General features: G+C 40.4%; 1 protein-coding gene across 4 annotated transcripts in view; it reads right to left on the minus strand.

Annotated features, from left to right (window-relative positions):
- Positions 1 to 24,400, minus strand: part of LOC124553683 (huntingtin-interacting protein 1) — a 487,550-nt gene that overhangs the window by 94,159 nt on the left and 368,991 nt on the right. For all 4 annotated transcript variants that reach the window (XR_006968504.1, XR_006968171.1, XR_006968527.1 and 1 more), the window contains exons 2-3: positions 20,036 to 20,099; positions 3,557 to 3,756 (exon numbers count right to left, since the gene is read on the minus strand). Coding sequence is in view for 1 of the 4 variants with exons in the window: in XM_047128283.1 (XP_046984239.1) it covers positions 3,557 to 3,756; positions 20,036 to 20,099 (264 nt within the window). In the remaining 3 variants the exon portion in view is untranslated. The remainder of the gene's footprint in view (positions 1 to 3,556; positions 3,757 to 20,035; positions 20,100 to 24,400) is intronic.

Raw genomic sequence — 24,400 nt, forward strand, 5'->3', positions numbered from 1 at the left:
TGAATGGGTAAGATTATAAAGTTACAACTTATCTGTTTCTGAAACAAGAATGACAGTTTTGCAATTAACTGGCAAAGGTACACAAGCTCTCTGGTCTCATGTGTTCCTATCTTCTGCCTGCAACAAGAAGCTTTTCCTTCGGCATGAGACTAAAAGAAACACACTGTTGTCATAGTTTAATTCTACCCAAGCAGCATCGTAAAGAAAGGACTACTACCAAACAGATGTCACAGAGGATGTGTGTCAATAGCATGCTTAATTTATTCAGCTGCCACTTACAGAACTAGCTCATGTCCAGCACTGGAGTTTCTGCTGCTACTCCGCTATGATGTAGTAAGATCTCTAAGGTTGGCGAGTGATTTCTGAGGCAAATACACTATTTGAGTGAAGACTTCTGATTTTTGCCAGTTTCTGCCACCTGATGACTGGAGTGAAGCCATCTGAGGTAGAGTGCTTGAAATTATTGAATAAAATAAGAGAAATGGGAAACAAATCTCATGTAAAGCACACAATTTCATCTCACTTTAATTTTGTGTTGGGACCATCTTAAATGAGATTCCCGTGTTTCATTTCGAGAAAAAAAGCAGCTGATTTTTGTGTCAAATATAGCAGAAACAATGATACAGCTGAGGTAGCAAAAGAGCAGCTTTTAAATTCCAGCTGGAAGGGCTCATGAGGAGTACTGGCACAACTTCTCATTAATCCCCCCCCCCCCCCCCCCCACCTGAAGAAGTGACTGTAGCATCTTGTGAATGTACTTTCAGCAGATTAAAGATGACTAGAAGAGCTACTTAAGATCGAGTATAGGTGATGCAGATTGTCAAAATCAGCTATCTTGTCAATAGAAAATAACACAGCTGCTCAATATGATTTGAATAAAATAATCAATGATTTTGCTTCACTCAAAGCAAGGCAATGAAAAGTATAACAAAAACAAGAAAGGAATGTGCTCTCAACATTTAAATACAACCATTTTCTTTTATTTCCAATCAATAATTTATGTGCTATTAATAATTTGTGAAAAGCAAATAAAATATGTATGTTATACATTACACTAAAATCTATGTACAGTAAACATAAATTTTATTTTACTTTCTCCTCTTTTTTAGAACACTGGTACAATTTGTAATTTACTGTATATGCTGCAGTAATACAAGTAAATTGTTCTGTACAATAGTTTTTATCTATACAGCTCATTTATGTAGTATTATCCCATAATGCTCCAGTTTTGTTAAACCTACCTCACAAATTGCAAAATGGCCCAATTTTGTGCTGAGGGAATTGAATACAGGAGGAAGTAAGGTTGCAGTTTTGACAGTTCTACCAGGGGCACAGGATCATGTCAGTATGGTTCTGGTATGGACCGCTTGAGTGCAAAAAAAAAAAAAAAAGAAAAATGGACCATTCCCAATATTTGCTTCTTGTAGCTGAGACAGAGATCTTTCAGGGAAACTAGGCCTGGAATGTTTATTTATCAATCATCTGTTAGCAGATTTCTCTACTTCTAAAAAATGAATCATTGTGGGCCATATACATCCAGCAGCTGGAGAAGGGTGTCTCATATCCCATATACCAATGATCCCAACTGATTTACCCAGTCCTTCAATTACCATTAAGGTTTATTTTGCAAACAACAATAAACAAGGCTCGAGGTCTGAGGTGGTAAAAGGACGGAGAGGAAATGGACAGAGAGAAGGGAAGGATGTGATGGACAGAGGGGTGAAGGACGAGGAAATAGACAAAGAGAGGGGACAGGATGAGATGGGCAGAGAGAAGGAGGGGGGGGGGGGAGAGTTTAGGACATTTATCCAATTACAATACGTATCTAACAATTGTAAAGCATTATGGAGGTTGCTTGTGGAACGTATTTACAAATAAATTTCTTGCAATGAAAATTTATTGTGTGCACTTGGCCCAGTTTTGCTCAAAATCTCAGCATCTGTACACTCAGTCAGAACTCTTTTCCATAATGGCAAACACTGAATGACAGATGTCCCTTAACTGCAATGGTAATTATATTCTAACAAATACAATGTTTCAATGAATGTTACATGTGTTATTTGTAACAAAGAAGATTTTGTATGTTTATTTTTCTCAAAAGCGAGAATATGGACATGGTTTGTTTTCCTCAAGCATCCACTGGGGCGGGGGAGGGGGGGGGGGGGACATGACTGATTTCAGGAACAACTTTAACTATCTATTACTGAAAAGTTAAAAAAATACTTTAGTTTCAACATTAACATAAACTGAAACTCACAGACGAGCACTGAAATACTCTGACAAACTATAGAAGGAATGGCTAATATGGCAGGGTCACCTAGTCACTACGTTTCTGAATATCTGCTAATTATCTATTTCTTGTCCAATGTTTGTCAGCACCTGTTTCAGACTTTCGCAATAGAATATAAAGCTTCAGTCTGAACCCTAGACAGGTGGCCTAGTATGGTAGTCTAGTACGGCAATTATTACTTTTAGTGTTGTGGTTGTGAACTGCACAGTTCATCCTAAATTCACTCTCATTTTTAATCAAAAACCCCATCAGAATGTAAATGTATTGGCACTCCAAGTTCAAGATACCCGAAGACAATGTAGAGGCTTCTACAAGGTATTTGATTATTAATTTTCTTACAGCACACTTCAGTGAATGAATACTTTTTGGTTCCAAGAAAGATTTCTAAGCATAAAGCAAGAAGAACTGAGATTTTTGGTCAACTTGTCACTTTGTTAATACTCTACTACCTCAGGTTATTATCCACCCGAATGTCCATGAATTTCAGCAACTGAGCCTCATCCAGCGCATGCCAATTGATCTCTTCTTCTAGCACCTGTAAGCCACTTTTATTTGTTTGGAAATGTGAAGATTTGTATGAGTAAGAGTTAAAGCTACTTGCTGTGAACCATTTGTATACCTGTTCTATTGTTCTCCTGGCTGCATCTTGGATGGGTGTGTGGCTCCATCTTGAATGGGTGTGTTTGAGCCCTCTATCAGTGGGACTAAACTTGTGTCATCAGCAAGAGTCCTTCAATAGCCCTGCCAAATCATTATCTAGGCCATGAACAGGGGTCACCCAACCATCATACATTGGAGGACACCATATCAAATATTTTCATACGCTGAATTTAGTTTATTTCTTGTGATACCATTTGTTAACCACCCTCTGTTTTCTACCGTTAATATATGATTTGACCCACATGTAGGGAATGCCTTTAAAATCAAAATATTTTAGTTCACCCTCCACCTAACTATAATGCCGTGGCTGTCACAACTTCTGAAATATATAACTTGAGCTATCTAGACCTGCACAAAATCAGGAGCAACAGAAAACACTAATGGTTAATCTTTAAGTAGCATTGTTTGCATCCTACACTGTATCTCAAAACTCTGGCTTTTATCATTAAGCTTATTTTTAAGATACATGGAGACCAAGAATTAATATTATACTACACAGAACAAGAACAACATAAGAAATCAAATGGAATACTCATGAAAAGAGCACAGCAAACCAAATGGGTGGAAACATTGCTGCTAAAATTCTACTAAAGAATATTTACTCACCCAATATTTCCCCAGGTCCTCGATCTTCCCTCTGTAACGTTGTGAATACGGTAAAACCTGCGGGTGGCCTTCTCTCAGCACCTTATGCAGCACATGACAGAACTTCCATGCAACAATACGACTGTCCTGCAAAGGCAGTCGCAGCGCACATGCCCAGAAAGTTGCTCCACCTTTTTCTTGAAATGTTCCAATGATTGTGCCTGACATACGTTAAGGTCTATGTGTTTTAGAAAATTATTATTTTCAAGTTTGGATCATCTTTACCTGACAGACATTTATTTAGCCATGATATTTCTCAATTTCATTGATTAGGTAAATATAATTTTATGCAATCAGTGGAAGGAAATTTAATTATGACTAGCAAAAAAAAAGTATAACAACAAAGTTGGCCTTTGTCACAAGCTGAAATCTTTTAATTATGAGCAAAACAGCTATCTCATTGAATCTGCAATGCAGTCCACCAATCATGAAATTTTAGCAGCACCCAACTCTTGCCAGATACGGCAGTTAGTGACTTCTGCTTACAACAAGCACTTTACAAGTGATGCATTATTGGTATTCACTTGTAGTGTTTGAACTGAAACAAAAGAAAACAACTGTGTTTTGTTGGTCATTGTCAATGAGGCACATAAATTAAACACTTTCGCCAAGGGTAGTTTACTATGTACAATATGGTAGGTTGGTGAGGACTAATGCAAATCTTTCTGACAATTTGTAAATTACGTCATCTATTGCAGAACTCTAAGGCTTCCACTTACAAGTACTTGAAAAATGTGGATGCCATCCTCATGTAAAGCTTGCCACCTTGTGGTGCATCTGACAATTCTGCTGAGGACAAAGAATTTTTCTCATCTTTGTACGCTGGTGAATTATTTTCACACACAACTAAATCATTTCGTAAGCCTTAAAAATTGTTAATACAGAAATGCAAAATTTGAGTAATAACACCAGTCTCAACTTTGCTTTAGTGAACTTGACAACCATCTTTTCTCTCCATCCAGCAGTATCACTGCATGGCTAACACAGGATCCACATGCACAGAAAATGAAGAACATGACTGTATGCTGTACACGCGAGCACTCTCAGCTGTAGATTTTCAAGTCAGACACACAAACTGTATGTATGTGTTGTATCACTGAAGACCCAGTAGTTGTGATATTTTATAAATGACTTGCCGATCACAAAACAACTTAAGTCACATTCAGCACCTTTCAAGGAACGTGAGAAAAACAATATAAGTAGCCTACTACATAAATTATTAGAATAAGGTGAAACTTAACCTTAAGTAGCACTCAACAGGTTTAGTGTCAACATCTCACACCTACATGCTAACCCGTTTGCATTACAAAAAACTTTTTATGTTGTGGATTTAGATTGTTCTTGCAATCAATGCATTTGATAAGAAAAATTTCAAAAAATACCAAAACAAATAAAGTATTTTTATCTAGAATACAATACACTGTTCTTATGTTTATTGCAGAGCTGTAATACAACACATTTGAATGCTTTTGCTGATTAAACTGTTTACAAAAGGAAAAAAACAAGAAACAAAACAAAATAGTATTTAATGTTTACAGTAGAGAAGTCCACCCAATGTTTCTTGCATATTTGCTGTAGGTCAAGTTAATATTTCATCCGTAAGGATGGCATACTTTCACTGTCAGGAACAAATTATACACATTGTTTAATGTCTTCCATTTTCTTCACAACAACAGGCACTTTCGTATCCTTTTAACACTTATCTGGCAACTGTGGTTGCTTCTTTTGGTCAAATTTCAAGGAGAAGTTACTGGTCTGAAGCGCATTAATTAATTGTATTGCTTCCATAAATCCTAGCATTGATGATTTATAACAGAAATGATGAAACTTTGAAATATTTAGTGGTACCTTATCAGCCCTTGGAGTATCTCATTTCGACATTTCAATAGAAATGCAAGTCATCTTATAAATTGGTGGCCACCACTTCTTGAAGTCTACTATTTCACCTCCATCCACCAATTGCATGATGAAATTTACAGTTTGCAGTTACTATAAGCTCCATTAACCCATGGATTATGTACATTCTCTTTACTTTCTTGAAAGCTCTCTTTATTACCCCAAATATCCTATCATATGGCAGGAATGAATGACTGCGGATAAGGTAAAAATGTTCAATCTTCCCAAATCGGTCTAACTCCATAAGAGCCAAATGCAGACGCATCATTGTGTTGTGTTTGTTCTTCCCCGAGCAGTTATCAGAAAACAGAAGTAAGTTTTTCACTTCCTGGGCTATATGGTCTTTGATGTAGCTTAATAGAAAAAATACATACTTCATTGGATCTTTTCTTTACATTCCCTTCGAGACAGAGATAAAAAAAAGAGATGACCTTGTATGCAGATTATGTATACAAAATACTGCAACAGTCAGCTGGCGCAAGTAGAACAGCTCCTGCACCAGGACACGAGGAAGTCGAATATTTTGCGTGTAGTCTAAACCACAAGCAGTAGGTATAGGATTAGTCTCAAACGGTCTTTTCCCAACTTGCAGAGCATCATGAAACCACCTTGGATCTTCACTCGTAGACAATCTTCTCGGCTACTGCTGCTCATTTTGCTACCTCATTTTTTGTTTTTAACTTAATCTTTAACGTCAACTCTTCGCAGGTGCAGCAAGTGTCTAACTTTCGGTCCTCGGCAAGCAAGTGAAAAGTTTTCACGAAAAACATTATAGTAGTATTTCAATGGCGAGATTGTTTGGCAATAAAAAGTTGGTGCATTCTTTTCACAAACAGTTCACAGTCAACGTAGTGCATAGTGCGGCTACCATAATGACTTTCCTTAATGGGGAACGATCTGATGTTATCTGTAATTTTGACAATTTCCTCTGACGGCATAACATTAACACTCTTACATTTCCCTCTTCTGTCTTTCGGTGTCTGTCCATTACACAGTAGTTTGCGAATTCTTTTAACTCTACCATGAGTTATTGCACAAATAGGCCCACTTAGAAAATCTTTTCTATATGGCTCAAATCGTATGTCTCCAACGAGGACACAGTAGCTAAAAGATTTTTCACGCCTGCACCCCTTCTCACTTCTTCGGCGGTGTTTTTTTAACATCACTAGACATGACCAGTCCTTGCATAGAAAGGTACTGGTCATCTTTGCATTCCATGTGCAGAAAATATCGACACTTGCGGACACACATTTTTCGGAATTGCTTTGCCTCTATAACTCACGTGTTCCTCTCCGCGAATTTTGGCTTTCTTCACAATATTTCCTTGATATTCCTAAGAATGTTTCACCCTTTTCTTCTTGTAACTGCTGGTACACGCCACTCCCTCCATTTTCAGAAGAATACTAAAACCAACAATGCCAATTTCTTCCGAACCGACCGCACTTAACTGTAGTGCCAACAGTTGAGAAGAAAAATAGGACAGAGTATTAAATACTTCTTCAATGCTAATAATGCAAATATTCCACGTGGATTAAAGTTCTTAATTACTGAAGTGTTGAACAGAAAGATCGCTAATGCCTACTGATATTTCATGTCTTATAGAGTTATGCATTTTGCCACTGGCTGGGTGGATGGGGCATAGTTTACAAAAGGGACAACCACAGATCTGGGAATCTTGGAGGAAGAACGGTGGTCCAAGAATGTAGTAAGATCTGGCAAGAATTTATATATATGTGCGGTGTCTGTTCTTCTGCACATGCCCAAAACAACAGACACCGTTCATGATCCTGCAGCCGTGTATACTCATATACCGTATGTAATAAATGAAATAATTTCTGACTTGGTTACAATTGGGCATGGAAATAATTTCAGTGGCGACAGGCGAAAATTTGTGCTGGACAATTACTTGAACCCCGATTTCCCGCTTCTCACCAAGGTCACTTTGATCGCCTTTGCTACCTGGACGCGACTCCTGTCTGAACCAAATTCTTATCTTGTCGCATACTACAGACATGGTGCCTCCTATCAGTCGTACTCTCCCACAAGAGCTCATGGGAGAGAGTGTATTCACACTCATGAGATCTTATGACCGTCAAGCCATATATACCCATGGTGTCTGTTCTTTCGAGCATCGCCTGACAGTCAGAACGCCTCTTCGTTGCAAATTCACACACTCCCGAACTCTTGCGGTACTAATGCAAATGCTGGCGAGCAACAGCTATGACGGACGGAGGGCACTATGTCAGTAGTGTGCGACAAAACGGGAATTTGGATCAGACAGGCGTCGTGTACAGATTGCCTAGGCAGTCAAGGCGACTATTAGCGAGAAGTAAGAAATGTGGGTTCGAGTCCCAGTCCAGCACAAATTTTCACTTGTCGACACTGAAATTATTTCAATGCCTAATTGCAACCGAAACAAAAATTATTGCATTTCAACTGACAAAAATGTTGTGAATGTGAGAGGGGGAGCGACAATGTATGACGATAGGTGTGGTATGGAAAGGGTATTGGGGACGGATGACATCAATTCAGGCTTGAGTACGGAAAGTTTTCGCTTTTACACATAAAAAAAGAGGTGGGGCGATGGCGCTATAAACTTTCACTGTTATGAAGCCAGAGTGGGCAGGGTCTGCCGCCGTTTAACTGTGTTAAATAGCCCAAAACATTTGCAGACTAATGTTTGTGATTGCTTCTTACTCATTATTTCTGTTGTGTGCACGCAGCAGCTGTTTTAAATGCTAAATATTACAGAGTTTACATGAATAACAGAATGTAAGGAAGGCAATTTCGAATGTTTTTCTGTTGTTGAGTGCGTATTTGCTCTTGCATTACGACAAATTTGGCCTCATTAATGTAACTTTTTCCCGTTGATATATTTCGAAAAGCCACGAAGAAACGGATGTGATGTGAAAAGGATGTTTCCGTAACGCATTTTATTCCTCTTTTACTTTATCTGCAACGATAACAAATGAAGCTGGAACTCCGAAAGCAATGCTTGTTTGGAAAAAAAAAAATCATAACTCTTACCTACGTGGTCTTTGCTAACCCATAAACGTGTGCAATAAGGATAGAAGCGAGGCCTGTAATCGCATCTTCTGCATGTCAACAAATTAAACGATTACTGAAATGTCAAATAAATAGAACTGCATAAAGGTATACTTCCATGCAAAGCAGAGTTCTTGTTTCATTAGATTGTCAGTGCATTAGTCTCAATGCAGTTTACCTCTGTCTGTGCCATGTACAACCTTAATGTGGCATAATGAATGTCACTTCTTTTCTTCTGGTATTTTAATTATGGACGTCACTGTTCATACAGATGTGTAGTGGGTCATTTACAACAAACTTCATAAGGGAATTACTATAATGTGAAACGGATAGATTGTTACTCACATGCCGAGCAGTAGGCAGGCAGGACGAAAAGTGTGTTCACGTAAGTTCTTCGGGAAAACCTTCTTCGGAAAAAGAAGCAAAGCACAGATAAACATTCATACAGTCATACCCACGAAAGCCCAACATACATGACCACTGTCTCCGGCTGTTCTAGCAAGACTCTTCTTGTGGGAGAGGAAATGTGAACAGCGCATAATTGTTGACGGGAGGAATGAAAGGCATGAATGAGATCCTGCGCCCAGCAATCAGAGCCGCTATGTAGCCGTCTGTTGTGCGGAGGCATCGTTGATACAGTGCGCTCGGATGTCCGAGTACTTGCGATTTGAAAGTCAATGAGAAACACAGGAAAGAAGAGAAAAAATGGACGCTTGAGTAAAGAAAGGCAAGGTCAAAATCAAAATACAGAAATAAAACCACTACCATAAAAGTAAACAGCGCGCCATAGTTGATGTAAAAGAAAGAAAATATTGTTTGAACGCCTCCACTTATGAATAAAGTATGATTCCTTTAAACTTAAGATTTCGATCGGACCGATTAGTACACCCAGAAACAAGGCAAGCTCGCATTTTCGATGAAAGAACTAAGTTTCCACAAAATCAAAGCACTCATCATGGCCGAAACTGGGTAAGGGCATGTCAAAGTGACGTCGCGGGGAAGTACCATCGCGGTGAACCACGGAGATATGAATGCGGTGAGCCTAATGTTTTGGGCTTCTTAGGACAGCGGACGTAGGCTTCAAGTTTGTAGCTTGACAAATCACTTCTTTTTGTACCTCCATTCGCTTGCAGCATCATATGTCGAATCCCAGGAAGGATGGTATTAGGTCATGAGAATATGCTTTGTTATCGTTTGGAAGTAGATACTTCAGTGGCAACGAGAAGACAGCCTGGGAAATTTGTTTTTAGATTGTGTCACTGGAATAGCAGTTGAAGAGCAAGGCCTGAGAGAAGTTATTTGTATATGTGTTGAAGGATCAACGTAAAGAACCGATTCTTTTACCAAGGATACCTTCGCTGAAGAGAAGTAAGCACCAGACTAGGGAAGGGTTGGTAGCAGTTTTAGTGGATATATTGTTTCTTATTAGATTGCTTCAGCACAAGTGTGGGTGGGAGGCCAACAAACGATTTCAGAATGAGGAAGGCGGAGGTGGATACGGTAATTTGGGAAAGGAGGTGACCATTCGGAAAAGTCGTCATCCACTAAGTGTCCAAACTACAAAGACATCATTGATGAACCTGTGCCAAGGTTGTATCTGAGAGACTAGAAGTCTTATAAAAATGGTTAAACACACAAATCCACCAAGTTTCTTTTTTATGGCTCACAGAAGTAACCTGTGGAACTGCATCCTTCAGGTACCGTACTGTTACTTATTTATGTACGAATCTCTCTATTGGGTGTTGCTCCTTCTGAGTTTAAGTAATACATACTATTATTGATAAACATCTTGATATTTTAATACACAGGGCCATGACATATACTGATGTGAATATTTATCTGGGCGAGTCTCTTAAGGCGTGTTATGCGAGAATACCAATAATATCCAGAATGCTTAGTTCTTCCCTGCCACGATGACTTTTTTCGCTGTTGCGAGGCAGGCCGTCATCACCGCAGGAATCTCATGTTATTTCCCAATCAACTGGGATAATTACAGGTTCGTAAGTGGTGTGTGACAAGACATTCTGTGAAACAATATTAAATGCTTTTTTGAGAACTACTTAGAACAACAGTTTGCAAGCCCACTCATGAAGGAAATACATTAGACCTAATGGCAAAAAAAAGGGACCTGGTCCCTTTTAGGATGTCCACGACAAAACTTATCAGTGACAGTGGGGTGGTCGTAGAAACAATGATTACGAAAGGAAAATGATTAACTATAACAAGCAGAATGATTTACATGTTCAATTAAATAGGTAAAGAGGCAGTAGTATCAAATTTCAAGAAAGAAATCGAAAACTTTAGATCTGGGCTCGAGAATGTAAAGGAACTGTTTCTCAAGTTAATAAAAATAATTCAGCATACACTGAATGGATATGAACCTAGTACAACGTTTTGTGGTGAAACAGCATCTGTAAAGCAGGTCTAAAGAAACAGCGACAACTGCACATTAGGCTTAAAACGAAGCACTGAACAGAGACGTAAATGAAACATGTTTGGCTGTTAAAGGGAGCAAGACATGAAGCTTTCAGTAACCACCCCAACTCTTATTGAAAGATTTCTTTTGACGTTACGCTATAAGGGGAATGACACACTCATCATATTTATCGTCAAAGTTCAAGACTGCGTACAACAACAACTTCTTTTTACGAGTTGCAGTTGCTTGTACCACAATTTTATTGTGTGTGCATTTCGAAGAGAAGGGCGGAAAAAGGGCAACGTACATGGGTGAAGTCTCGAGTTTTATGTCGAGATAATAAAAGCATTCAGCAAAATTTGTTACGACAGCTACAAGCAGAGGACGTCAAATCTTACGTAAATTACTTACGAAAGGATGAGAGTGCATTTCAGTGTTTGCTGGGTAAAGTGGCTTCTCATTTTACGAAACAGAATACTCGCTTGAGAAATTCTGTATAGATGACAGGCTAATCATAAAAATGCGAATTCTTGATACAGAAGAGAGCTACTCTGATTTACAATACACCACTCGAATATCACAGTGCACATTAACCAAAATAGTTCCAGAAACGTAAGCAGTGATCTATAAAGCATTGCAGGAGAAATATGTAAAGGAAAATAAATGTTTATTAATTAAATTATTCAAAAATAGTATACTAGTGTTCCAACAATTGCAAAATTAATAAAAAGTACGAAACCAATGAAGCACTTTTTAACTTGTGGCAGCCAGAGTTCAAAAATATACAAAGTAGAATGGAAAGCTAAGAAAAAAAACATTTTAGAGTATGACCACCTCCTCCACCCCAGCTTCCTGAAAAGCTGCCTGAATGTTTCCAGATGTAGGTGTAATAGTGGATATGAAGTCGCCTGCAGCCATGTTATACCTGCCAATCAGCACACGATTGATAGCATGTGTTGTGCCCCTTGCTCATCCCAATCGAAGAAAGGTAATTAAAAAAGAGTCGAAGCAACACACCAACGAAACGGTGAAGTCATGTTTACAAACACACTACAGAGACGTCAAATAGATGTAGCGGTACCAGCGCTCCTAGTGGTTAAATTTCTCAGTTACCACAGTCACGACTTTGATACTCAAACCTACGGTGAGGCCCTAGATTGGTCAATATTTCTTTGAACGAAAGGCGAGATTTGACAAAATTCCCTATTACGCTGTCAAATTTCTTTGACATAAATATGTGACACACAACTCTGACAAAGAAGTATGCTAGTTTAATATGACCTAAACGCACCCAGCATCGTTCGTTGCTCTACTGCGTAACAAACGGATTTGCCAACTATACAGCCCACCAAATCATACGAACAAAATTTTACGAATCAGTATTAAATGATGAATCTCTAAAAATATTACTGGCTTCTAAGTATCCTACTTCCCGCATTCCGTACGCAATGAGTAAGAGATCCTAATGCATGATTTCTGAAGTAGGAACTTAAAACGACTCATGTTTTTCCATATAGTCCCAAAATTTCCATGAAGAAAGACAAAACATTTTATTCGACAATGATCTCGAAATTTTCACAAAGCATTGCTTAGGATTGCTGTATTTTGACAAACCACTAAGAAGCAGTAAAGCTCCAATCTTAAGACCATTTTACACTTTTCTTAAAATTTGGATTCGAGATGAGGAAGTGATTGAGGACGGACGAGCGCGAATTTTGTTCGACACCGTGATTATTACAGACAGCGCTGCTGGAATAGAGAAGCTAGAACAATTCTTGTTGGCGAAAATGCACAAGATCTGGAATTATTCAACCTTACACTTCCCCAAATTTTCTGATTTAAGTATGCATCCATCATCTCTTTCAATGTGGAAAGATCACTTTCTGCGTTAAAGAATTTTCCGGCGGACAGACGCATGGATCTAAATGAGGAGAATTGGAACTATTATTTATTTATCTTATGGCTTCCAGCGCCGGAAGTAACCAAGGAGATGTTAGGCTTGCCTTCGATGTACCTGTTCTCGTTTAAGCAGAGAGGCTGCATCCTTAAGGGAATTGACGTATGTTCAGGAAGAAAGGAATTCAGAAGGAAGTGGTTGAGGCCTATAGTAAGTGACCAACTCTGGCATTTTGTTAAATTGTGCCTTCAATGTGTATGGTCCTAAGCAGATCAACACTTTTTTTGGGCACATATGACACCATTGCGATTTCTTTATGGTATCCAAAGAGTGATGACCCAATATTCCTGATTTCAGGAGTAACAATTCCGAAGGAATTTTAGCTTTCTCTCTTCTCCTCCCCCCCCCCCCCCCCCAAACCACCAAGTGATGTGTTTCTATATAAGTGAGATTGCCAGGGATAACTAGTGTACCAATTATCAAAAACAGTATTCCGATTGGATCCGTTCAAGTTTCCCTCAGTCAATGTACAATATCGTATGGTTTATTTGATACCTTGTACGAGCCATCTGGTTGTGTTCCACAACATAACCTAAGTGATGTGGTGTAGACTGTTTTGGGATCGCAAATAGCAAAGAATTTCACACCATACTTGGGTGGTTTGTACGTACTGAACGAACGAACATCTTCCTCTAAAAGGTATCAGCATCTCATCTACGGTTGCAAACTCCCCCAAATTATAGCTTTCCTTAAAATTTGTAACAAATTGTTCCAAATGTGGTCTGATCGCTGCTAATTTATCTTTCTCACGTTTTTGCGTTCTTGTCACTTTGTCATCAAATCTCTCACTTCTGAGGAGAAATAAGACCCATCTGTGTGACATACAAGCTTTGAGAATAATCATACCAGAGTGTGCCATTACTACTCCAAAGGTGTTCAACTTTTGTCTTATTTCCACCCTTCAAGCCAATCAAAAGGTCCAATAAGAGCACAAATCTCTTTCCTCCAAGTCTCCTTTACATCCCTCTCTCTAGAATACTTGCTTTGTGATATTAGGTTTCTAATTTGCAAGTTGGTGTATTCCATGAGTGAATCAATCATGTTCTCAATAACAACATTTCTGAACGCCGTCACTTCCTGTGTAATGACCTTAGTAGACCTCTTTGGACCATGAAAGATTTCTATTACATTTTTTGAGGGGATTTTTGCTGTTTTGGCTATAACACTTTCCTTGAACCACTTAATTTTACCTTATTTACCAATGAAAGACCCACAAACCAAAATATCGTCAGCATCACCATCTTCACACAGATAAGGCTTACCGGCCAATGATTATCTTCAGTGCGGATGCACTCACATTGCTCAAACTCTTACGGGAATCGGAAGACAGACTGCCAGGAGTAATGAGTATAGCGGGCAGGGGCGCTACAAAGGTAGTGTGTAGACAGTAGGAGGGAAGTGTGTGTCTCACGGGTGCCAGAGCTAAGTCCCTGCAGTCGCACTATCCTCTGCCCCCTCTACGGCTCAATCAGATACAGTGTCTGCCATGCAAGCAGGAGATCCCGGGTTATAGTCTCGGTCGGGGGACACACTTTCCACTGTCCCCGTTGATATTTATCAACGCCTGTAAGCAGCTAATGGTCTGGGTTTAATTGTAATTTCATTCATCTTTTTCATGACGTTGCACTTCCTCTTCCTTTTATGTTCATTTCTCTCTAAAGGATTCGGTTCTATTTCTCCTTCACTGTTGTGATCGCAGTCTCGTATTTGTTCTTCCTCCCCGTCGGACAAGTCAAATTCAGAATACTCTCTCTCGTCGGAATTGTCATTTAGAAGCTTTTCAATCTCGTCCTTTGGCAATCCTTTTTTTTTAAACAAGCCCTAAAATTACACTCAAAAATGAAACTCACTTTCAACTCATAAAAACGATGGTATAAATAATTAATAAAAAAATTAATTACATTAGTGGTCGCGTGGTTGACTCTGCACATTCAACACAGCGCGAACAAGGATAAGCTGCAATTATTCCTAACGCCTTCTCCCTACAACTTTACCAACAATCAGATGACTAAGAGATGTCCAACTTGGTCACAGGTGGAACCGCCAGCAGTCCAACGACGAGTAATTAGAATTCAGAGCCAAAAAGTGAACTCTGGTTGACTCAGTCAACCAACAAGCGCATGTTTGGTCGTTTGAGCGTGTTTGGTCATTTGATAGTGCTTGAATGCACGCATATTTTAAGAGTTAACTGTTTATGAAATTCCTGGCTTCAATATTATAGTATTAGAAGAGCGTAAATACGTTTTAGAGTACAAGGACGTAGCCAAAGAGAGGTCACGAAGGTCCAGACCCTCACCTTCCTTCACCGAAATGAAATTACATACGACCTAGCTGCCGTGTACTGAAACTATTAAACTAAAATAAATCTTGATATGTTATCATACGACGAAAGAGGAATACGCAATATCGATACTCAACATTCGCTAGTGGACGGACGAATCTAGATCGGTCTACTGCTTTTTTCCTGCTACAAACTTGTCCATAATTAGAAACTGTCACAACAGCACACAACACAGAAACTATGGTACTTAATTAAATTCAACTGCAAGTGCAAACTGAACTGATTAATGAAACCCAACAATCAGCTAAAGGAAGGCGACCAAAGTACAGTAGTTGGTCTTGGCTGTGATGGACAATAGCCTGTAGTTCTATCGACAGAGAGAGAGATAGATTTAAACTATCATTCGCCTTGTTGAGTATCAATACTGCGTATTCCTTTTTCATCGTATGATAGAAAATCAAGATATCTTTTAGTTTAATAGTTTCAGTACACGGCAGCAGGGTCGTATGTAATTTTAATTCGGTGAAGGAAGGTGAAGGTCCGGACCTCCGTGACCCCCTCTTTGGCTACGTCCTTTTACAATGGGAACCAAGTGCGCCTATTCTCTCAGGTCTTGCGCCCCCCCCCCCCCCCCCCCGCCCCGCCCGTTTCCCCCACAAACTACTGCATGGGTGCTCTTGATGGGAACTTTCACCTACCACGCGCATCACAGTGGTTTACAGAGTACGACTGTTACTCAGGCCTTTACACCTCATTCATCCTGCTACAAAATAAAAAATCCATTCTGACACGGTAAAGATTATTGTACGTGCAATGAACAGGACTTGGAGATGCAGTGACAATTTCACAGTACTAGTAGTGTATAGTGGTAATATACACTGAGGTGACAAAAGACATGGGATAGCGATATGAACACGTACAGATGACGGTTGTTTCGGGTACAAGAGGTACAAAAGGGCAGTGCATTGGCGGAGCTGTCATTTCCACGCAGATTATTCATGTGAATAGGTTTCCAACGTGATTATAGCCGCACGACGGGAACTGCCGAACTTTGAACGCGGAACGGCAGTTGGAGCTAGAAGCATGGCGCACGCCATTTCTGAAATCATAAGGCAATTCAGTATTCCGAGAACCACAGCGTCAAGAGTGTGCCAAGAATACCAAATTTCAGGCATTATCTCTCACCAAGGACAACGCCATGGCCGATGGCCTTCAATTAACGACAGAGGGCAGCGGCGTTTGCGTAGAATTGCCAGTGCAAACAGGCAATCAACACTGTATGAAATAAACGCAGACATCAATGCCAGACGTGCGTCGAACGTGCCCGTTAGAACAGTGCGGCAAAATTCGGCGTCAATGGGCTATGCCACTAGACGACCGACACGAGTGCCTTTGATGCTCTGCACGACACTGCCTGCAGCACCTCTCCTGGGCTCGTGACCATATCGGTTGAATCCTAGGCGACGGGAAAACCATTACCTGGTCACATGAGTCCGTGTTTCGATTGGCAAGAGCTGTTGGTAGCGCTCGAGAATGGCACAGAGCCCACGAAGCTGTGGACCCAAGTTGTCAACAAGGCACTGTGCAAACAGGTGGTGGCTCCATAATGACGAGGGTCCTCTGGTCCAACTGAACCGATCATTAAATGAAACAACAAGTTTACTGTTACCAGTCACCGTTTTATTTTTTCCACGACGCGTTTCGAAGGTTTAAACCTCCATCATCGGGTGGATTTACATTAGTTAGTATTACATATGTGTGTATGTTGTGTTACGACATTTGGAGGAACTTGTGGCACTGCCTAGTGGAGAAACAAGACACTATTTCAGAATATGGTTTTGGGTAACTTTTGACAAAAAATTAAACTGATATTTAATGGTAAACTTTAATAAGTAAACTAGAGTACCTCCAGTGGTCACAGGTTCCTTTTTCTGTCGTAACACTATGTATGATTTTACTGCTGTAGCCAATATGATCATTGTAATTGAAGCCTATAACATTTTACCTAATTGTTATTAGCAAGTATGAAGTTTAAGCCATTTTAACTTTTCACCTGATTGCATAAACGAGTACGAATGTTTAGCTGTTTTAACCTTTCAAAATTGGATTTATATACCACCTGAAGTACACACACATATATTTGACACCTCAAAACAAACACCTCCAAATGGTTTAAACGATTATTCTGTAATAATGTTGTTACAATGTATATTTTTTGCACTTTGCGATTATGTCTTCTCTTCTGCTGTACGAACCTTGCACCCAGCTGATTCCAGACGCCATATTTGTTTACAAATGTGGCAGTATACATGTGAAGTGTTACGACAGAAAAAGGAACCTGTGACCACTGGAGGTACTCTAGTTTACTTATTAAAGTTTACCATTAAATATCAGTTTAATTTTTTGTCAAAAGTTATCCAAAACCATATTCTGAAATAGTGTCTTGTTTCTCCACTAGGCAGTGCCACAAGGTCCTCCAAATGTCGTAACACAACATACACAGACATATGTAATACTAACTAATGTAAATCCACCTGATGATGGAGGTTTAAACCTTCGAAACGCGTCGTGGAAAAAATAAAACGGTGACTGGTAACAGTAAACTTGTTGTTTCATTTAATGTCAGTAACAGTCACGGTAAAGCCTAACCTAAAAATGTTCGCATTTAAAGTGAACCGATCATTGACTGGAAATGGTTATATTCGGCTACTTGGAAGCTGCGGCCATCAAAAGCTTCATGTACACAAACAGCGATGTCTCGCGTCCGTCGGCCGTCGTAATTTAATTTATTATTTACTACAGAAATTGATTGGTAATGGTGATTGTTGCCGACTTACGTGGTGAACCTTAATAAAAATGAAATTTCATTCAATTTTGATTTACTAAATGGCTCTTGAGCACTAAGGGACATAACTGCTGAGGTCATCAGTCCCCTAGAACTTGGAACTACTTAAACCTAACTAACCTAAGGACATCACACACATCCATGCCCGCGGCAGGATTCGAACCTGCGACTGTAGCGGTCGCGCGGTTCCAGACTGTAGCGTCTAGAACCGCTCGGCCACTTCGGCAGGCTTTGATTTACAATTACATGCTTTTGGGAAGTTCTCTTTTTTAACAATATTAATCTTCAGTGGAAATTATTTGTTACGTTAATGAACGTTAGACTCGTAGAATCTTAAAACATGAGCATATAAGTTGAACAATGGAATAAACTTTTCATATTAATTTCCTCGGCTAGTCAGTTCACTTTAAAGCAAAAAATCTTTAGTTATTAATTACAACCGCGGTCCACACACGCGCGAGAGTATTTTTTCTTACCTCCGTTAACCATTGCATTGTAGTCGGAGTCCTGGTTCTGGATGTTGTCCTGAAAACAAGTATCTTAAAGCTACGTATTTTCTGCAACGTCGGGCGGCTGTGGAGAAAAATGTATATTATGTTGAAAGCGAGCGAGTTTTCCGCTTCCGCTAATTTTTATAAGTTAATATCGCCACGTAATGGCGTCGTTGGCTGTATCGACCGCTGCGATTGTTGCAATGAAAATTACTCGAATGCAGGTTAATTCAAGGAAGGCGGACTGAAATCGGGATCACCTCTTACTAATTAAAAGTGAACAATAATATTACATCAATATATTATCTGCTTAATTAGTGCAAATATGCTTACATTTGCCAGCACCCGCAAGATGTCCGTCTACACACAACCAAGACAAGAGAAGAAGTTAAGACGACTACAACATTGACAAGAGAGCGTATCTCGTCGTCTCTTTAGATCATTTTGTTATATTTCTTTGCCCTCGAAACTTACACAGAGAAATTATTATAACACGAAGAAAAATGTACGTTCGCCTGAGCGGCTAGTGTCCACTTATTATTCAAATTTTAAATGTCTCTTCTTTATAAATACTGTTTTTTGAGTCTTTTCTTATTATTTCGCTGGGGACGCTATAGATGGAATTTTTACGGGTGACAATGGGCCATGACATTGGGCCACAATTGTACCTGACTGGTCTGAAGAACATTCTCGACACTTCGAGTGAATGATTTGACCACCCATATCGCTCTACATGAATCCCATCGTATATTTATGGGACATAATCGAGAAGTCAGTTCGTGAAAAAATCCTGCAACGGTAACACTTTCGAAATTATGGACGGCTATGAATGCATCATGGCAAAATATATCTGAAGGGCCTTCCAACGAGTTGTTCAATCCGTGCCACGTAGGGTTGCTGCACTACGCAGAAGCAAAGTAGGTCCGACACGACTTTTGTCATTTCAGTGTATGATTATGAAGTCTATTCACTTATATTTGCTTGAATACGGTTTTCTACAATGTTAATTAAAAATATTCACGTAGTGAAGAAAAAGCATATGCGGGTGAAGTATTAGTAAATATTTGAATGTGCTATAAATCCAACTGATCTTTTTCTTATCATATTGTAAATTGTATGGATACCTGCAAATGAGTCTGTGAAATTGCTGTACAAGCAGGAACAACTACGCAGATCCTCTTCATCATATGAATGCACGAGTAACTACATCTATTGTTAGCTATTGACTTCGCTGGCTACTAACCCTGATCTTATTCCTGGTGCATATCTTTGATTTCTCACGAGACCAAATGAGAAAATTCCACAAAAAATAATCAGTGATACTGACATACAAGCTACGGCAGTCACTTCAAATCAACTGGCCGGCAACAACTGATAGCTAACGGACATTTATCGCGTAACTTCAGCATACTCATGGAAGTTACCCTTCTAGCATGACACAGGAAAAATTATGTGTATCCATGATACTGTGGTAATGCCAATAAACAGTTCTATCGTAAAAAAGGATACTTCTCACATGTTTCTGCTTCACTGGAGTTTCCATATTGTTGATAGCCTTGCTGATGCTGATGGCCTGTAACAAAGAGAACAGATCGTCTTCAGATATATAAATGATGAGAACAATAAAAGTTACCAAACTTCTGGCAGTAAGACTATGGAAATTTATCACAAGGGACAAGTATAACATTGTTATTTAACTGTCACTATAAAAGAATAGACAAAAATTTAAAATCTGACTTAAGAAGGGTAACCCTCAGAGATCAAATACGAAACAATATTGTAAGAGATGAATATATACGCTTTATTCAGATGTATAAGAGCAAAGATAAATTATATGGAAACAACAAAACAGAATGGGGAAAGGCAAATCAGTTAAACATATTATCAATTATGAATTGAGTCGTAGGACAACAGAGGAAGAGGTGGCTTAAGTGAAGATAGCACAAGCTGCCAAGTCTACTCGACGACGACGACGACGACGACGACGACGACGCAGGCCCATAGCGCTGAGTGTATCGCTGAAAGTTGCAAACTGACGACGGCACACTTCTTTGTAAAGTGTGAATAGTTATAACTATTAATTCATTTCGTTAATGTCTTCTATGAGTTTGAAAGAGCAGGCTTAATACAGTCAGATATAAACGTCAGTAATCGACAACCATTCCACGCTTACGGTTTTACTACTCCAAGGCTATTGAAAAACCTAGATATTAGAAAGCAACCATTTTATGTTCACAACACAACGCACCACACCAAACACCTCCAGGCAGCCAGACTTAGGTTTTCTGGCGTTTTCTTGAGTTTGAGACTGATAGTGTCGTCCACCTCCTCTTATCACAAACTTGGTTGCAATGACTGATTTGTTGCGTAGCCCATGATCTAGGTTACGTCCAGATATGAAACTTGGTTGTGAGTTGCTGAAGCCAACGAATGTAAATACGAAGTAAAAATGGTGGTAAAATGTAGCTCGAGGTCGAAGTTGGTTCCATTATTAATGCACGTTTCTTTACTGACCCTCTACGCCAAATTCAGAAAAGCTATATTTTATAATAAACAAATAACCAATAAGTATTTATTTACAAAGTATGTTAATATATTTATTCCTTTACTTATTTAAATAAATAAATGTCAACAACAAAACATTCATGGACAGAAATGGGGAGGGGAAAGGGATACCACATGACTACTCCAACATCCGAGAGAAATGCCATCCAGGGTACATGATGAAGTAAAAAAGTTTTCTTCTTACTTTCAAGACAGACTTAAATTTCACATGCAGGTTCAAGTAATAGTAAAAGAAAAAAAAATATCATCAAAATTAAGCCAGCACCAGATGTGAAATTGTAGAACACAGTTCGTCATCTCTACAACGTGAACCGTTGCATTCATTCACATAATATAAATACGTCAGGGATATAAGAAATTAATCTGACAATCCTCTTCCGACTCTCAGAGACGTAATCTATACCTTTTACTTTGATAGACCACCACAAACCTAAAGGGACTCTTAGACGATTAAAATTATTAGATGAGGGCAGTCAAATGAAAACCGAATACCCACCACAACGGGACCATGGAAAGATTCCATTCAAAAGTTATCTCCAAACACGTTAGGAACTGTATCACACTGGCAGATCAGATTACCAATCCCCGTTTCGTAGAATGGGGTCGGTCTCTGACGAATCCACAACCGCGCGCGCTGTTGCACTGTGTCGAAAGAGATGCCTTAACATCAGTTACTGGCTGTCACTGTACAGGTACATTTTTAAAGTGTCCACTGTGGGGTGGCACCGAGGATGTTGCCAAAACTGGGGTGGAGGTGGAGGGGCGGGAGGCTGGAGGGGGAAGATGGAGGCGGGAAGGGATCTACGAGGTACCCTTTGACGTTTCATTCGGTCATTCACGGGGTGAATAAGCATGTGTCAATGTCGCATTTCCCTGTGATCACGTCACAACAAAGCGCGAAACAAAACAATAAATAGCCTTTGTTGCCGTGGATCCATGTTCAAAATCCGTCGAATGTAACGGTCCCCAGTGGTTCCACCTTGTATACCAAAGTAGAAACTGCGGTCGCGCTACACTCCAAAAGGTTGCGGTCGTGTTCAGTGTGGTTGTAACCTCACAGTGTCCTTAGAGAACGCTTCCATTGGCAGGGGTTATCGGCAGTGTCACAGGCTGTCAAAACGTCGTCCTGGTATTCAACGTACTGCAAACAGTTGTTTTCGAAAGCATGATGTATGTGTGAATCAAGGCTCCAAGGGGAGGGGTGGTTCCACTGATGCCCATATGTCGCCCCCTGAGGCTTTTTTTGTATTGATACTGAGCGCCGGTGTGTGTGAAATGTTTTCCTCGGCCGACCATAAAAAAAAGCACGATTTCAACGCTGGGCATTGCGGTGAAATGTGGGTAACAGGGGATGTGACGACCTGCCCGTCGTGCTGAAGTTCACGGTGGCGTTTGGCAGAATTGTGGTGTGATTTGGCGTCAATGTGCTATTATTAACCCACCTTACACCTCTCACCAACTTCAGAGCTCTGGCTCCTTTTTTTTCTCATGTGTCGACACGTTGTTCGAAGCGTCGCCCAGCCCGAGGATGAATATTACAGAGAAAGTTTCTAGGTATCTTTGACCCACATTTCAAACTTCTGCGCCGCAATAGGAGACAATGATGGTGATTCGCACAAGTGACCCTTTAAATTACATTGCGCAGTGTAGTTAGAATAAGAATGAATAGTATTACAGTTAGTTGGAAATACTGAGACGTTGTCTTCGGCGCACTGGGGACGCCACACCGAATCACACCACCATTACTAGAATGATTCTTGCACTGCGTCCTTCCCTGCGTCCCGACGTGTCCATGTACGCAGCAGAAAACCACGCCCTTGTCTCTGTTTTGGATCTTATGTGGGAAATCGTGGATAGTCTGAATTATTTTTCCTAATTAGTACATCTTTTGTACCGCTTGTAGGGAACTTAGAGCAGGTGAGAAACTTTCTGCTGTGTTGCTTTCGTACCTGCTCCAGTGCCTTCAAAACTCCGTATAACTCCGTTTTATCAATTGCCCCAGCAGGCGAACTCTGAAAATCCTATGGTGTTGCTAAAGGCGAGTGCCCTGATCCCCAATGTTGTGCGCCTCAGAATAGCGGTTCAAAGTTCGGATTACTTCGATCTGGTGTACGCTGCGATGGCCAACTTCGGATGCTGGCGATCGAAATATTTTCGCAGAAAGCTATAAGAAGATGCGCTACACTGAGCACAGTGTTTACTGGTTATAAACAAAGAGAGCTGGGGACTATCCGGTTTGACAGTGAGGCTGCACAGCGGTCAGCCATCGCTCGCGGCCCCCGGTCTGGCTTACTGGAGGCCCCTCAGGGCGACGGAAACAGCGAGACGTAATTAAGTGCAAGAGCCGCGCCGTGGCCTCCTAGGTCAGCGACGAGCGTAAAAGCTTAACTGCGCCACTCTGCTTAACGTTAACTGGATCTTCTCCATTAGCGGCTACTGCTCTTTCCACTGCGCCCACCACACTTCCCTGCCCGCCAAATCGTCTGGTTCTTCCCAGCCAGCCGGGGTTACCAATAATGGGACGCAACAACCGATAGGACACACTGCGATGGATGACGATAATTGGTGTTACTGAGCAACTCAACACTGTAGGTATTCGTTCCTTTATCCTATTCTCAACGAGCCTTTAGAAGGGTTTTCCGAGTAAAACGGGTAGAGTCGGGTCAAGAAATGACTTACAGATAACAGTGAACAGACAGTATCGTTAAACGAAGACTATGCACAGGTGAAGGCAGAGCAGCGAAAGGAAGGAAGTGTGAGGCCAGATGGTTCTCCAGAATGAGGGCTGAGGTTTAAGTGGCATCCTGCAACTACATTTCTTTCTTCATCTACGCCAGCCGGAGTGGCCGAGCGGTTCTAGGCGCTACAGTCTGGAACCGCGCGACCGCTACGGTTGCAGGTACGAATCCTGCCTCGGGCATGGATGTATGTGATATTCTTAGGTTAGTTAGGTTTAAATAGTTCCAAGTTCTAGGGGACTGATGGCGTCAGAAGTTAAGTCCCATAGTGCTCAGAACCATTTGAACCATTCTAAATCTACAAACGTACTCCGCAAGCAACCAAGTGGCGCATGGCGGAGAGTACCTTGTACCGCTACTATCGGTCATTCCCTTTCCTGTTCCACTCGTAAACGGAGCGAGTCATGAACGACTGTCTATAACCTTTCGTACAGGTTCTAATTCTCTGACTGTCTTCACGGTCGAGATGACAGGCATCTTATCCGCACGGCTGTAACGGATCGTGCAGCCACGTCTCGATCCCTGAGTCAACAGATGAGGACGTCTGCAAGACTACAACCATCTGCACGAA

The sequence above is a fragment of the Schistocerca americana genome, chromosome 1 (genome assembly GCF_021461395.2).
Source record: "Schistocerca americana isolate TAMUIC-IGC-003095 chromosome 1, iqSchAmer2.1, whole genome shotgun sequence".
Lineage (NCBI taxonomy): Eukaryota > Metazoa > Arthropoda > Insecta > Orthoptera > Acrididae > Schistocerca > Schistocerca americana.